Consider the following 12774-nt stretch of genomic DNA (forward strand, 5'->3'; position numbering starts at 1 on the left):
AAGTACACGATTTATGGTTCTTCCGTTTTAAATGTCCCTAGAGAACATGAGATGTCCCATAATTTCCCTTGTTAAACATTTCAGTGATAAGCAACTGGTGTTTATTAGCCTAAATTAAAAACAAATTAATTAGAAATCTCACATGTGGCTATGCCGGTCTATATATAAGGACTTTTTTTTTCATTAGTAAAGAATTCTACAAGTTTTTTCTTTTGAAAAATCACAAAAGTGAAATCTAACAAATTAATTTTCAATCCTGATGTGCCTATTCTAATAGTGGCAACATTTCTTTTGCATTTCTGTTGACTGTGGATGCATTAGTTTTAGAGTAAGTGAATAATTAATGACAGTTGATTAATGAGATAATGATTGCATTTTGAGTGGACCTGGATGGATGGACGAGGCCACAGGGATTTCTGCTTTTGTGCAGTTGGCCTAGTTTTGTGCACTGAAACTCCAGGTTTTTGTGGCCATCCCTCAGATACTCCCCTTCAAGTTGAATGAAACTTGTGTGAGACTCAGTTATTCTTTGGAAACTTGAGGTGTTTTTAGGAAGTTACTACTTCTGAGGAATGCTAAATTAGTTCTGTCATCTTTCTGCGGTAAACTTGATAAACAGCTTGATCTATGCAGAATAGAATAACCTAGTTGTATCTGTGTGGCTCATTCATTTATTCTTTCAGGCAGTCAATAGTAATTGCACACCTGCCACGTGCCCATTATGGTTCTAGGAGCCAGGGGGTCAGTAGGGAAGAAAATACATAAAATCCTGCCTGCATGGAGAATGGGGAACAGAGAATGCCCGCATGGGAGAGGGTTGCAGTTTTGAAGAGCACAGATAGAAAAAGCCTCTCTCTGATGATGATATCCAGGCAAAGCCCTAACAAAGGCGAGGGAGCAAGCCATGCAGAAATCTGTAGGGAGGAAGGAAGGAACAGCAAAGGCCAAGGCTGTGGGTGGCAGCATGCCTTGCACATCCACGTGAAGTCACCTCTCCATGGGCAAGTAGAAATTGAGGTCAGGGAGATGATGACAAAGGATGGGTAAGAGCAGATCACGTGGGACTTTGAAGGTCAGCGAGTAAACTGGGAAGCCATTTGAGCATTTTGAACAGAGGATCAATGTGATCTGATGTTTACATTTTTAAAGCGATCACTCTGGTAGCAATATTGACTCTAAGGTGACTAGGGTGGAGGCAGGGGACTCAGGTAGGAGGATTTATTGACAGACTGGATGGAGGGAGAGTGTGTGAGAAAGAGAGGGAAAGAGGATGACTGTGGGTTTTGGCCTGAACGATTGGAAGGATGGGTTGTTATTTACTGAGACGGTGAAGACCTTGTTCATATTGATCTGTTTCTTATTCACTTGCCGTGCCTGTGTATTTTTTTCTTTTCATATTTGCTTCGAACACTGTAGCAGAGCCTTGGACCTGACTTTTTTTTCCCTTTTTTTTAAGCTCTCTTAAATGTGGTAAATAAAATGCACAGAGAGTCAAAATTTTAACTTATACAGGGTAACTTTTGGGGAAAATGAAGTATCCTTTTATAAAATTATTTGATAAATAGACCTGTAAAAAGAAATAAACACCACAGCACAGATTGTTCTAGTAACAAGTCTACGGTTTGAGAGATCAGAAATATAATAGAGAGACAGCAATTACATCAAGTGGAAAGGCAAGGTTTCTTCAGTTTCAGTAAAATAACCTATAGGTGAGTGTCATGACGTCAAAGCAAATTTGACATTTTCACAGAGCTGAGCAAGGTCTTGTTAATTAGTTCTTAAATGTGTTCGCTCCTGTGTAACAAGCTGATTCATTTCCTTCATTGTCCATTTTAATACGTTCTACTTTTAACTCCGTAGGTAAGTGAATGTAATTTGTTATTCTAGTCTACCTCAAATAAACAGAGAAATACATAAAAAGCATCTACTGTACAAACCTAATTTATTTTTACCAATAATAGGAGAATTAATTTGGATAACCTACTTAAGGAGTTACATGTGTTTTTCTAAATGTTCCTAAATTTTGTATTCACCATGCTTGCATTTTTTTGCATTTTTATTTATTGTATACATTATCTGAAGGTACTTAGCATGCTGAACATTGACTAAAAAGATAATATTTTTTCAGTGCCCACCAAATCTTCATAAACAAGATGGATATGCATGCAATCAAAATCAGGTATGCTGGGCTATAAATTTTAAATGGTAATTTTAAAAGGATTAGTTAGAAAGATTTTTTTTCCTTTTTAATAAATGTAAATTTGAAGGGAAATTTATTCAAGTAAATCATTACAGTGGGGTTCTAAGTCAGAGTTGCTTTATGTGTCCCGAATGTTAAATGTATTATATTTAACCCTGATCCAAATTGAGAGAAAAGAAAAAAAATATATTGGCTGAAGAATTAGGAATCTAATTTATTGAGTTGTGACCATCTTTCAATAATTTCAGCCTGTCTATTATGGGGAAATATGAGAATTTCTTATGTTTTTTTTAATGAAGCTACATTATAACCTAATAATTTACACACAAAAGAAGCTAAAAATCATTTTGATATCACCCCAAGAAATATACCAATTTTTGTTTTCCATAACATTTTAAATTTTAGATGATTAGTTTGGATTTTCAGTGTTGTACAATGAGCTCTGTTCTGAGTTTTAAATTTTTAACTGCCTGTTATGCTTCTTTTAAGATGTTTGTGATTCGTATTGGTTGCTATGGAAATACTAGGATATGGAAAGAAAAAACCTTAGCTAAGTCAACTAGGAGGAGATCGTGTAGTAAAACATTACGGGGAAAACGAACTGACTCCATGCGCCTTACATGTGTGCTCCTGTCTCCAGGGTCGCTGCTACAACGGCGAGTGTAAGACCAGGGACAACCAGTGTCAGTACATCTGGGGAACAAGTAGGTTGCATCTTCCTGCTTCATGGTCGCACATGCAGTTTTCTCTTAATATTGTTCTTCTCTGCCGGTTTTGCTGAAAGAGATGCACGGCTTGGAGTGATGCTAAAAAAAAAAACAAAAACTAAAAAGGATGAAAGAACTGTGAATCTGAGCCACAAAAGCTATAGAAAACAACTGCCTCACTAGGGGATTTGCCATCAGAACCGAACAATGTCCTCCAATGGCTGCGGCTCTCAGAGAACGGATGCTGTACTCGCTTGCGACAATTGGGTTGAGTGCCGTGGTCATATTCATTATCCAGCCACTCGTGTCGTTTACTCTGTACCCTGGGTTTAAGGCCCCCACCCCTCCCCCCTAACACATACTAGTTAGCTTTCTGTTTTTTACCCCAGGAAAGTACCAGAATTATTTTTTAAATTCTATCACTTGCTATCTCAGTTCAAAGTGAAGAAATACAGATACTTCCTAAGGTGCAGTATGGTTGTGGTTCTCAGTACATTCCCTAAACGTTAATATACCTGTTCTCTTCCTGACACGTATAGCGCCTCTCCAGGGAACTTCAGTTCTTGAGGGCCAGACTGGAAGAACAAGAAGTTCTTGGAATTTTACTAGCCTTGCTGGCTGAGGCCAGGCTACCCCAAAGGAAAGAAAGCACACAAAAGGAGAACAGGGCCCCTGGCATGAGTGATTTCAGAGTTTGGCAAATATCATTTATCTAAAAGATTTATACTCAGTCCCTTCACTTTTGACAGAGGAAAGATACAAGAGACATATTTATTTTTTAAAAGGTTTAAATATCAAAACCCAGGTGCCAATATAAAATCTCAATGGTTTACAACTTTATAATTAATCTCCTAAAATTAATATAAAACAGGATTAAGAATGTTTACTCATTTTCTGTGTGTCGCTTCACTCATTCCTGCTGGGAATTATACCCACCTCCCAGCCTCAAACCCACCAACGAGAATCGGAAAGAACTTTGTTTCTCAGGTTAAAAACAGTGTTGTGTTGGAGCTTTGTTTGTGTTAGCATAAAGAGCCAATTGTTAACATTTTTAGGAATTTTACAAGCCAGTGAACATCACAGTGATAGCTTGAAATTAGCCGTGGAATATTTACCCCAGGGACACTAGCAAATGCTTCAAATCAGGATTTTTTTTTCTTTTCCTGGAGAACTACTTGTTAAACATTTACTGGCACACTACGGGTCACGGATAACAAAGAGAAGTAAAATTAATTTTCTTCTCTTGTCCATCTTCAAAAGAGGCTGCAGGGTCTGACAAGTTCTGCTATGAAAAGCTGAATACAGAAGGCACCGAGAAGGGAAACTGCGGGAAGGACGGAGACCGGTGGATCCAGTGCAGCAAACAGTGAGTGGCCGGCTCTGGGCACGTCACGGCTGGACGCGGAAGCCCTGTGCAAATGCAAAATGAGCACGAAATAAATGTTACTGACTTTTCATAAATGTTCAATTATTCAAAAATTTAAAGAATATATTTTAAAAATATATTAGTATACCTGGAGGCAAATGGCTATGGATTAAGCTGTTGCTGTGCAACAGACTCATGCCCTTTCCGTAAAATTCGGAACATTTCTCACATGCTGTATTTCACTTGATTCTTGTTCTGAAAAGATACTTTGCCAAAGTATTGCAAATTAGTGTTAGCTTTTAATTTTCTACTTTTGCTAGAACATATGGCCTATGAATATAGTAGTATACACAGAGTTTAAGAGGCAAAATATATGGAATGTATATATTTTGGGGACCATTCAAAGTGAAATAATAATACATTTTTGATCATTTCACAAGTGCAACACCATTTGATTTAATCAGATTTATAGTATCTATACCAGAGATTTTTTTTCCCCTTCTAAAAAGAATCTACATGCTTGAAGCTCGGACTTGGGGGTGGGGGCAAGGGCAACATACGTAACCTAAACATCTATACCCCCATAATGTGCTGAAATAAAAAAAAAAGAGAGAATCTAGTTAGTGGATATCGGAGGTATCTTTCCTCAGGAAATGAGATACTTTCAGAGCATGTTGATGATATTTCCCTTTGATTAGTTGAGGAAAGTTAGAATTCTGATTTAATAGGTTATAAAGGTTAAGTCAGTGATTTGGGTCTATGAATCATTAAGCTATAGGCCAAAGCTCTTCCATTTTCCTTTCATAGCAGTGGAGATTCTTCTCCCAGTGTTGAAGCAGAGCAGGAATTTAAGGACAGGTTTATTTCTTTGTTCAGTGATCTCTGTGTTGTACTTTATGAAACTTGGCCATTCCAAGTCTTTGATAGTGGATGATGTGTTAGCAGGCAACACATCTTTGACTATAATCTCTTTAACGTTCAACCAAAATAATAGAAAACAGATCTTCCCATGTGCTGTCTCATGAGTGAGGTACAGATGTTCTGAGATGTTGATCCTCCATCCTTAAGGTGCCAGGGAGAAGGAAAAAAGGGGACCTGAAGTAGTCAAACTCCATGGGCTTGGACATGTCTGAATTTGATTAGCTTCATGCATTTACTCCATACCGTAGACAAATCCGATCATTCCTCTGGGTCTCTGTGCTTTCAAAACATTTGGGAGGCATTGAATTATTGTAAAGGATCATGATTTTAATTTGTATTTCCCCAAATTACAAATGGAATTTAGCACATTTTCATACATTTATTGGACATGAATTTCCTTTTTTGTGATGTGCCTCACACATTTTTTAGGAGTCATTGTTTACTTAACAGATAGATTGGAGGTCGATGCCCCCCTGGTGGGTGAGTCATTTAACAGTGTCACCCAGGCCCCAGATGATTCCTACCCCTCTGCTCTGTAATCCTTAGCATGTTGGGGTTCTGTCCTTATGCTTGCGAACTCAGGATTGTGAGGTATATATAAAAGCTACGCAATCAAAGGTGGGAAGTAGGAATAGGAGCAAAAGGTCTGCCTTCTGTCAATCTCTCATCCTTTATCCAGAAAGCAAAATCCCCCCAGCATTCCCTAGCTGGCTTTTCCTTATATCTTTACAGCCTGGGGGCCACTTTTAACTATAGGAAGGTAGGGAGGGGGGATGGATAGGAAAGCGGGTATAGGGAATGGGAGTGCCATGACCAGCTTAGATACTAGTTATGATCCATCTTTCATGGTTGACACTTTGCTGCTCCGAACAAAACTATGATCTTCTTAGTAAAGAAAGAGGGGATTATAGCCAACCAAGGGTATCTAAACAAGTGATTTTGTTTAGAATAAAAGAGATATTTAAAAATTTTGAATATATTAGGACTGAATCGTTGTGATTTTTTTAACTTGATTGTCTTTTTTCTTTCTTTCACATGTTCAGTGATGTGTTCTGTGGATTTTTACTCTGTACCAATCTTACTCGAGCACCACGTATTGGTCAACTTCAGGGTGAGATCATCCCAACCTCTTTCTACCATCAAGGCCGGGTGATCGACTGCAGGTAACATATTAAATGTTGGAAAACCTAATAAAGCACGAGAATTACAAATTTCAAAAAATCAAATTTTGAAAAAACCAAAAATCAATGATTTTTTTAGTTCTGACAAGAAGAAAGTTGTCTTAGATTTTTATTATCACCTTTCATGTTGAGAGTCAATTAACAAACATAGTTGTATATTGATTTGAAAATTACATTTACTCAAAATTTGACTAGTTATTAGTAATGAGACATTCTTTGTAATCATAATCTTTAGAGTAGAATTACAGTATTTATTTTAACCTGTAGTTAAAGTTTTTGTGCACTGGAATATCACATGCTTTGAACACTATGTTTTATTTTATGACCTCCCCACCCCCTCAAGAAAAGAGTTTAAACTATACTTTATGTAGCATGTGTCTGGTTTAGAAGATGGCTTAACAAATACCCAATCACACATAGAAAATATTTTTAAAATATTATTTATAGCTGTAAGCAAACATTTGATATCCACCTGTCTGTGAGTGCCATGCAGGTAGGTATTATGCTTGTTGTTTTTAGCCAGGGAGTCATATTATATTCCAAATTAGGATTGTTCCTTTCAAAGTAGTCATAATTCTCAGGTACTGTTCTCTACTCACTGATATGGGTGCTGCCCAAAACACTTTGGGATTCCCCCTACAGAATTGCCTTTGGCATCTGCAAACTTTTATTTTTAGTATCCTTAGAATACCAAATCTCCACTTTATGTGAGAGAATTATCCAAAAGTAATTTTGAACAAATTTTAGTAAATTGATTGGGTACCAAATTGGATAGCGTGCTGTCTTGGTCAGATGGTTGCTGCTTTTCTGTCTTTTAAATGACTCTGAAGGCAATTCTTACAGGGTTTTAGACTATAGGATCCTTCTCGGAATAAACTTGTAGTCTTCCAAGCTAATTACTTTGATGTACACAAGCTTTCTTTGAATGTGTATGTTTTTACATGTCTTTAGATACAATAGACTTGTTAAATTATATTGTATGCTAAACTAGCATATTTGTAAAATATCCAGCAAGGTATTCTATTAGTAATTATAGCATTGATTATCATTCAAGTTCAAGTTATTTCTAACTTTGAAATTTTAGAAGTATAAGTCATGCATCAAAGTGCATGAGAAGATGTTCCAGTCAATGATCAGGACTGCACATAGGACAGTGGTCTCATAAGATTATAATGCTATATTTTTTACTGTACCGTTTGTATGTTTAGATACACAAATACTTACCATTGCGTTACAGTTGCCTACAATATTCAGTACAGTCACATGCCATACAGGTTTGTAGCCTAGGAGCAATAGGCTATAGTGTGTCGTAGGCTACATTATCTGGGTTTATGTAAGTAAACACTATGATGTTCATACAACTATGAAATTTCTTAGAACTTAACCAGTCATTAAGTGAGGCATGACTGTAAATGTCAATAGAAAAGAACTGGTGTATTTATTTTTTTCAATTATCGATAATCAAATCCTCTGAAACAATAATAATAATTTTCATTTGTTGTTTGCCCAATATTTGCTTTTTTCTACCGTGCCACATCTGAAAGCCTTGGAGAGCTAATGAAATATTTGCTTCTGTTTTCTCATGCAAACACCTCCTCCCCTATTCTTAATGTTGGGCTTGAAAACAAGTGAAGATTTAGAATACATTTCATGCAAATGACATTTTTTCATGATGATGTGCAGTGTAATAATGAAAATGAAAGATAGTTTCTTTTTCATGCTCTTTCATTAAAGGGAGGTGGGGAAGGGGGAAGAGGAAGAGAAGAATGGGAAAATGCTAGGAGAAACCCATGTCCGCTGACAATCTCTTCAGTTTAATGAAGAGGAAGCCTCGTTCGTGTTGACATTATATTTCTAAGTGTGGTGCTAATGGTTGTATGGATATTTTTCTCCTTTTAGTGGTGCTCATGTAGTTTTAGATGATGATACAGATGTGGGCTATGTAGAAGATGGAACGCCATGTGGCCCATCCATGATGTGTTTAGATCGGAAGTGCCTACAGATTCAAGCCCTAAACATGAGCAGCTGCCCACTCGATTCCAAGGGTAAAGTCTGTTCAGGCCACGGGGTAAGTAGGTATCACTGTTCTAGCTTGAACGTTTGTTGTCTGGCATCCTCAGAGTTCACAGTGGTTAGACTTCCAGTTCAGCCATTCTCCTCTTATGGCTGTTGTTAACACTGGTTATGAGTATTTTCTTTATACCTTTATCTGCTAAGAATAAACCATGTGTTAATATGGTTTCATTTTTGTTATTTCTTTTATTACTGGCCATTTGTATTCGCTATATTTTCCAGATAAAACTTGACATCTGTGTTAGTCAAGGTTCTCCAGAGAATAGATCCAATTGGAGATCTATCTATCTGTCTGTCTGTCTGTCTATCTATCTATCTATCTATATGTATGTATGTAAAAGTAGATCTATGATGAGGAATTGGCCCATGTGATTATGGAGCTTAAGTCCTACAATCTGCTGTCAACAGGATGGAGACTGAGGAAAGCCAATGGTGTAATTCAGTCTGAGTCCAAAGTCTTGAGAACTGGCAGAGTTGATGATGTAAATCTTAGTCCTAGGGCTGGATAAGATGAAATGAAGTGTCCCAGCTCAAGCAATGAGGCAGAAAAAAAGGGGGCAAATTCCTCCTTTCTTTTTGTTTTATTCAGGCCCTCAATGGGTTGGATGATACATACACACATTGAGGAGGGGAGTCTACTTTATGGAGTCCACTAATTCAAATGCCAATCTTGTCTGGAAACACCTTCACACACACACCCAGAAATAATGTTTAATCTGGGCGCAGTCAAGTTGACACATAAAATGAACTATCACAACATCTAAAGCATTAGAAGAAAATCGATAAGATTCCTAAAGGAACGGTAGACCCCATGTGGCTATTTTGTACAATTCAAAGCAACCTAAACCATCTCAGTCATTCACTTTCAGCTTCTCAGTATTCATACTGAGTATGTGTGTGTACAGGATTGCACTAGACTGAGGTTGGATCACTGATATAATTCACATGTTTAGAGTTGTACAGTTGTGCCTGGACCATTGTCAGCCAATGAGAAGATGCTATCCCTCTTCATACTTGCACATATCTGTAATTCTGTCAACAGAGGGTTTGGGCAAGTTGCCCTTACTGCAAACCTAGACTTCCTATCCGAAAACAAATTTTAATAATTATTTAAATTGGGCTTGGCAAAAAGAAAGTCTTTCAAAATTTATATACAATTCAGAAGTGGAAAAAAGATATGCAAAGAAAAGAGCATTAATATAAAAGGGAGATGCTAGAATGAAGGTAAAAATAATCCAACATAGACATATAGGCAGATGACTTGGAGTAGGACAGGGTGGAAGGCCCAGAAGCTTGTGCCCAGCGATAATCTAGAGTTTTGGTTTTGGTTGAATCATAGGCTCCCAGGAGCCAGTATAGCTTAATGATTGAGAGCATGGGTTTGGGGGTGAGAAAGAATCCTGGCTTTGTGTCTTGGCTCTGCTTCTTGCCATCCCAGTAACTTTGGGCAAGTCACTTAACCTCTCTCAGCCATCAGGGTGCTCGTGTGAGGATTACGTGAGATGCTTTGCATAAAGCACTTTATGCAGGTACCTGGCACACAGCAAGTAATCAGTAATTGCTGCATTAAAGTAAAATCCCTGGGCGGCCTTTTCAGTTATTTCAGTTATTGCTCTGAAAATATAATACTTAATGCATAAAAGGGCCCTGACTTCTTTCCCACTACCACTCCCACTTTTTCATCCGTTGGAAAAAAAGGCCAAATTCAGCCTTGTTAATCATAGTCCTGGCATTATAACGTTAAAGAGTAAAAAGCTTCTAAGTTTGATTTTATCATCCCTAAAAATCTATCTCTGAATGTATTTCACAGGGAGATAAAGGCTCAGGTGTTTTTTCTTTTCTTTTTTTTCATCTTTTCATCTAAAGTTCAAGTCAATTCCGGCATGCTGTGTGATGCCCAGAGGAAGAGAGAGGAGACACGAGATCCCTCTGGGCTTTTCAGCCTGGCTGACTGAGAAAAGAAGGAACCACGGATTGGGAGGGAAGGCGAGAGGGATGCTTGTTTGGTAGGGGAAGCACCAAGAAATGAGTTTGGTGCTGGACACAGTGAGGGAATGCGGTCCGTTGGTGATTTATATTCCTGGTCTTTTATCTCTGGCAGTGCCTCTTGAGCCCAATATTTATGGAATTAATCATGTATGTTTTTAAAGTATTTTTCTAGAAACAGCTACTTCTGAAAAAAACTACCTTGTTAGACATTTGTGTACTTAAATAACATCCACATGAATAATTCATATTTAAGAATTTTCTTCTTTTTTTTCTGCAATTAATGGAAAGATATCATTCAACAATTTGATCTATGTATTATTTCCCCTTGTCTAGTGCTCAAAACAGTGGAAAACTTTAAAAAAAAATTTAAAACGTTTTTAAAGCTTCCTCCCTGTCCCTGTGTCTCTTCTACATGTATTGTCATCATCCTGCAAAGCACAGTGAAAATGCCCCATCGCTGTTCTTTTTTCTTCACAGGTGTGTAGTAATGAAGCCACCTGCATCTGTGATTTCACCTGGGCAGGGACAGATTGCAGTATCCGGGATCCAGTTAGGAACCCTCACCCACCCAAGGATGAAGGACCCAAGGGTTTGTGTGATTTCAGTTTCAATTCACTGCGTACTGAATTCATTGGCACTGCTCCAGTGCACCAGTATAACACTTTAATAGATTTGAGAGGAGACACATGAGAATATCTCTTTTTACCATTAAAATGTATAATTCATGTTACAGCAGAATTAAGGATTCTGTATAGATCATATTTTAAAAATGTGGTTGAATTACTTCTCAGTCTAGAACTAAGATTTTAAAAAAGTAAATACGCCAATTTCCTTTAATATAGTTTTTTTTTTCTCCTTTAAACGTCATTCTTTCTCTATACTCACAAATGCTAATTATAGTTTGTCTAAGGCACTATACCAGTTTTCTAATAGATAAAATCTTTTTGGCTGACATTAGACTTTGGTCATTTCTCAATATTTGAATCCCTCAGAAGGAAGTTGTAGCCTTCTAAGCTCTTTTTAAATACTCTTTTGATTAGGCAGGAGTTGGAATTTTTCACAGAATTTTAATTCTTCAAAGAAAATGTGAAAGATCTGGACCTTTGTTTTAATCAGTCATTAAGAGGAGAGAAATTAGAATTTTAGAATTATTAATAGAAAGAATCTCAGTGGCCACCTACAATTACTCTCTGATTTTGCAGATGAAATCATCCAGGCCCTAAGCACAGGTGACATCCTATTGAGGGAATGAGAGGCATGGCTGGGACCAGGGTCTGAGGGCCTGATCTCAGACTCATGCTCTCTTCTATTACATCATCTTATAATGTAGTATATGGCAATCGTTTTCTTATTATTCTCCTCATTCCCAACCCCTCAGATGATTCTCAAAGATCTAGAAAAGCCATCAGTCACAATAAGCTTACTACAGCATCTGTAGCATATATCTGAAAAACTAAAAAACTACTGGAACAAATTTCAATATATAGCAATGACATAGTACATCAACTTCTTTTTCATGGTGCTGCTAACAGTATTTTATAAGTAACTGCCATGCTTTTCTCCTACAGAGGAAAACACATACAGGAATAGTACCATTTTGATCAGCTTAGTTTTGGATGAAAGTTCGTTTAAACTCACTGAACATCAGTAGAGTCCATATGGGAAAATATGACTTGAAAAGCAAATGAAGCTCTATAGTCCTCAGTTCCTGAAGAGATTTAGGCTGATTCAGGTGCATGTGAATTGTTCAGTAAAAGCGAGTGTGTTAAAATACATTTTATACTTTTGTTTAATGTGGCCACCATATTAAGATTCTGTAAGGATCGCAATCACACTCTCAGTGTATTTTTGTTCTCCTCCTCCTATTTCTGAAAGGAAATGTATTCCACTTTTATACTTAGGCTTTTGTTACTTTAAAACTAGAACAAAAAAGTCTTGGATCCACCTTCTGAAGTTAGATTTAGAGAATATTTAGGCTCTGGCAACAGAAGCAGAGGTTCATTCTTTCCAAATTTTCTCTGCATAGCATGTTTGTGATTTTTTAAAAAAAAAATTTAGATGCTGTTTCCTCAAGTGATGTATAAAGATGCCTAAACAGCTGAGCAGAGCCGAATTTACCTGGACTGTACCCTTTCTTTAGGAAGGGTAGGGGATTGTTAATTCTCGTTCTGTTTTCCATTCCTTCACCCACTCATCCCTAGAAAAATTATTTGGAGGTATAAAGTAAACAGCTACATTCTAGGGAAAAGGGTGTTCACAGCTGCCTTTGTTTTATTTTGTTCTGTTTCTCTGTTCTGTACTATCTTTTTTAAAAAAATAATTTTTTCAATCATTCAG

At 37.2% G+C, this 12774-nt stretch overlaps 1 protein-coding gene across 1 annotated transcript in view; it reads left to right on the plus strand.

Annotated features, from left to right (window-relative positions):
* ADAM23 (ADAM metallopeptidase domain 23) overlaps positions 1-12774 on the plus strand; it is a 164288-nt gene that overhangs the window by 134374 nt on the left and 17140 nt on the right. The window contains exons 18-23 of the mRNA XM_012661203.1: positions 2129-2179; positions 2841-2904; positions 4168-4273; positions 6238-6357; positions 8275-8443; positions 10915-11026. Of these exons, the coding sequence (XP_012516657.1) occupies positions 2129-2179; positions 2841-2904; positions 4168-4273; positions 6238-6357; positions 8275-8443; positions 10915-11026 (622 nt within the window). The remainder of the gene's footprint in view (positions 1-2128; positions 2180-2840; positions 2905-4167; positions 4274-6237; positions 6358-8274; positions 8444-10914; positions 11027-12774) is intronic.

The sequence above is a fragment of the Propithecus coquereli genome, unplaced genomic scaffold (assembly GCF_000956105.1).
Source record: "Propithecus coquereli isolate 6110/MARCELLA unplaced genomic scaffold, Pcoq_1.0 Scaffold70, whole genome shotgun sequence".
Taxonomy (NCBI): domain Eukaryota; kingdom Metazoa; phylum Chordata; class Mammalia; order Primates; family Indriidae; genus Propithecus; species Propithecus coquereli.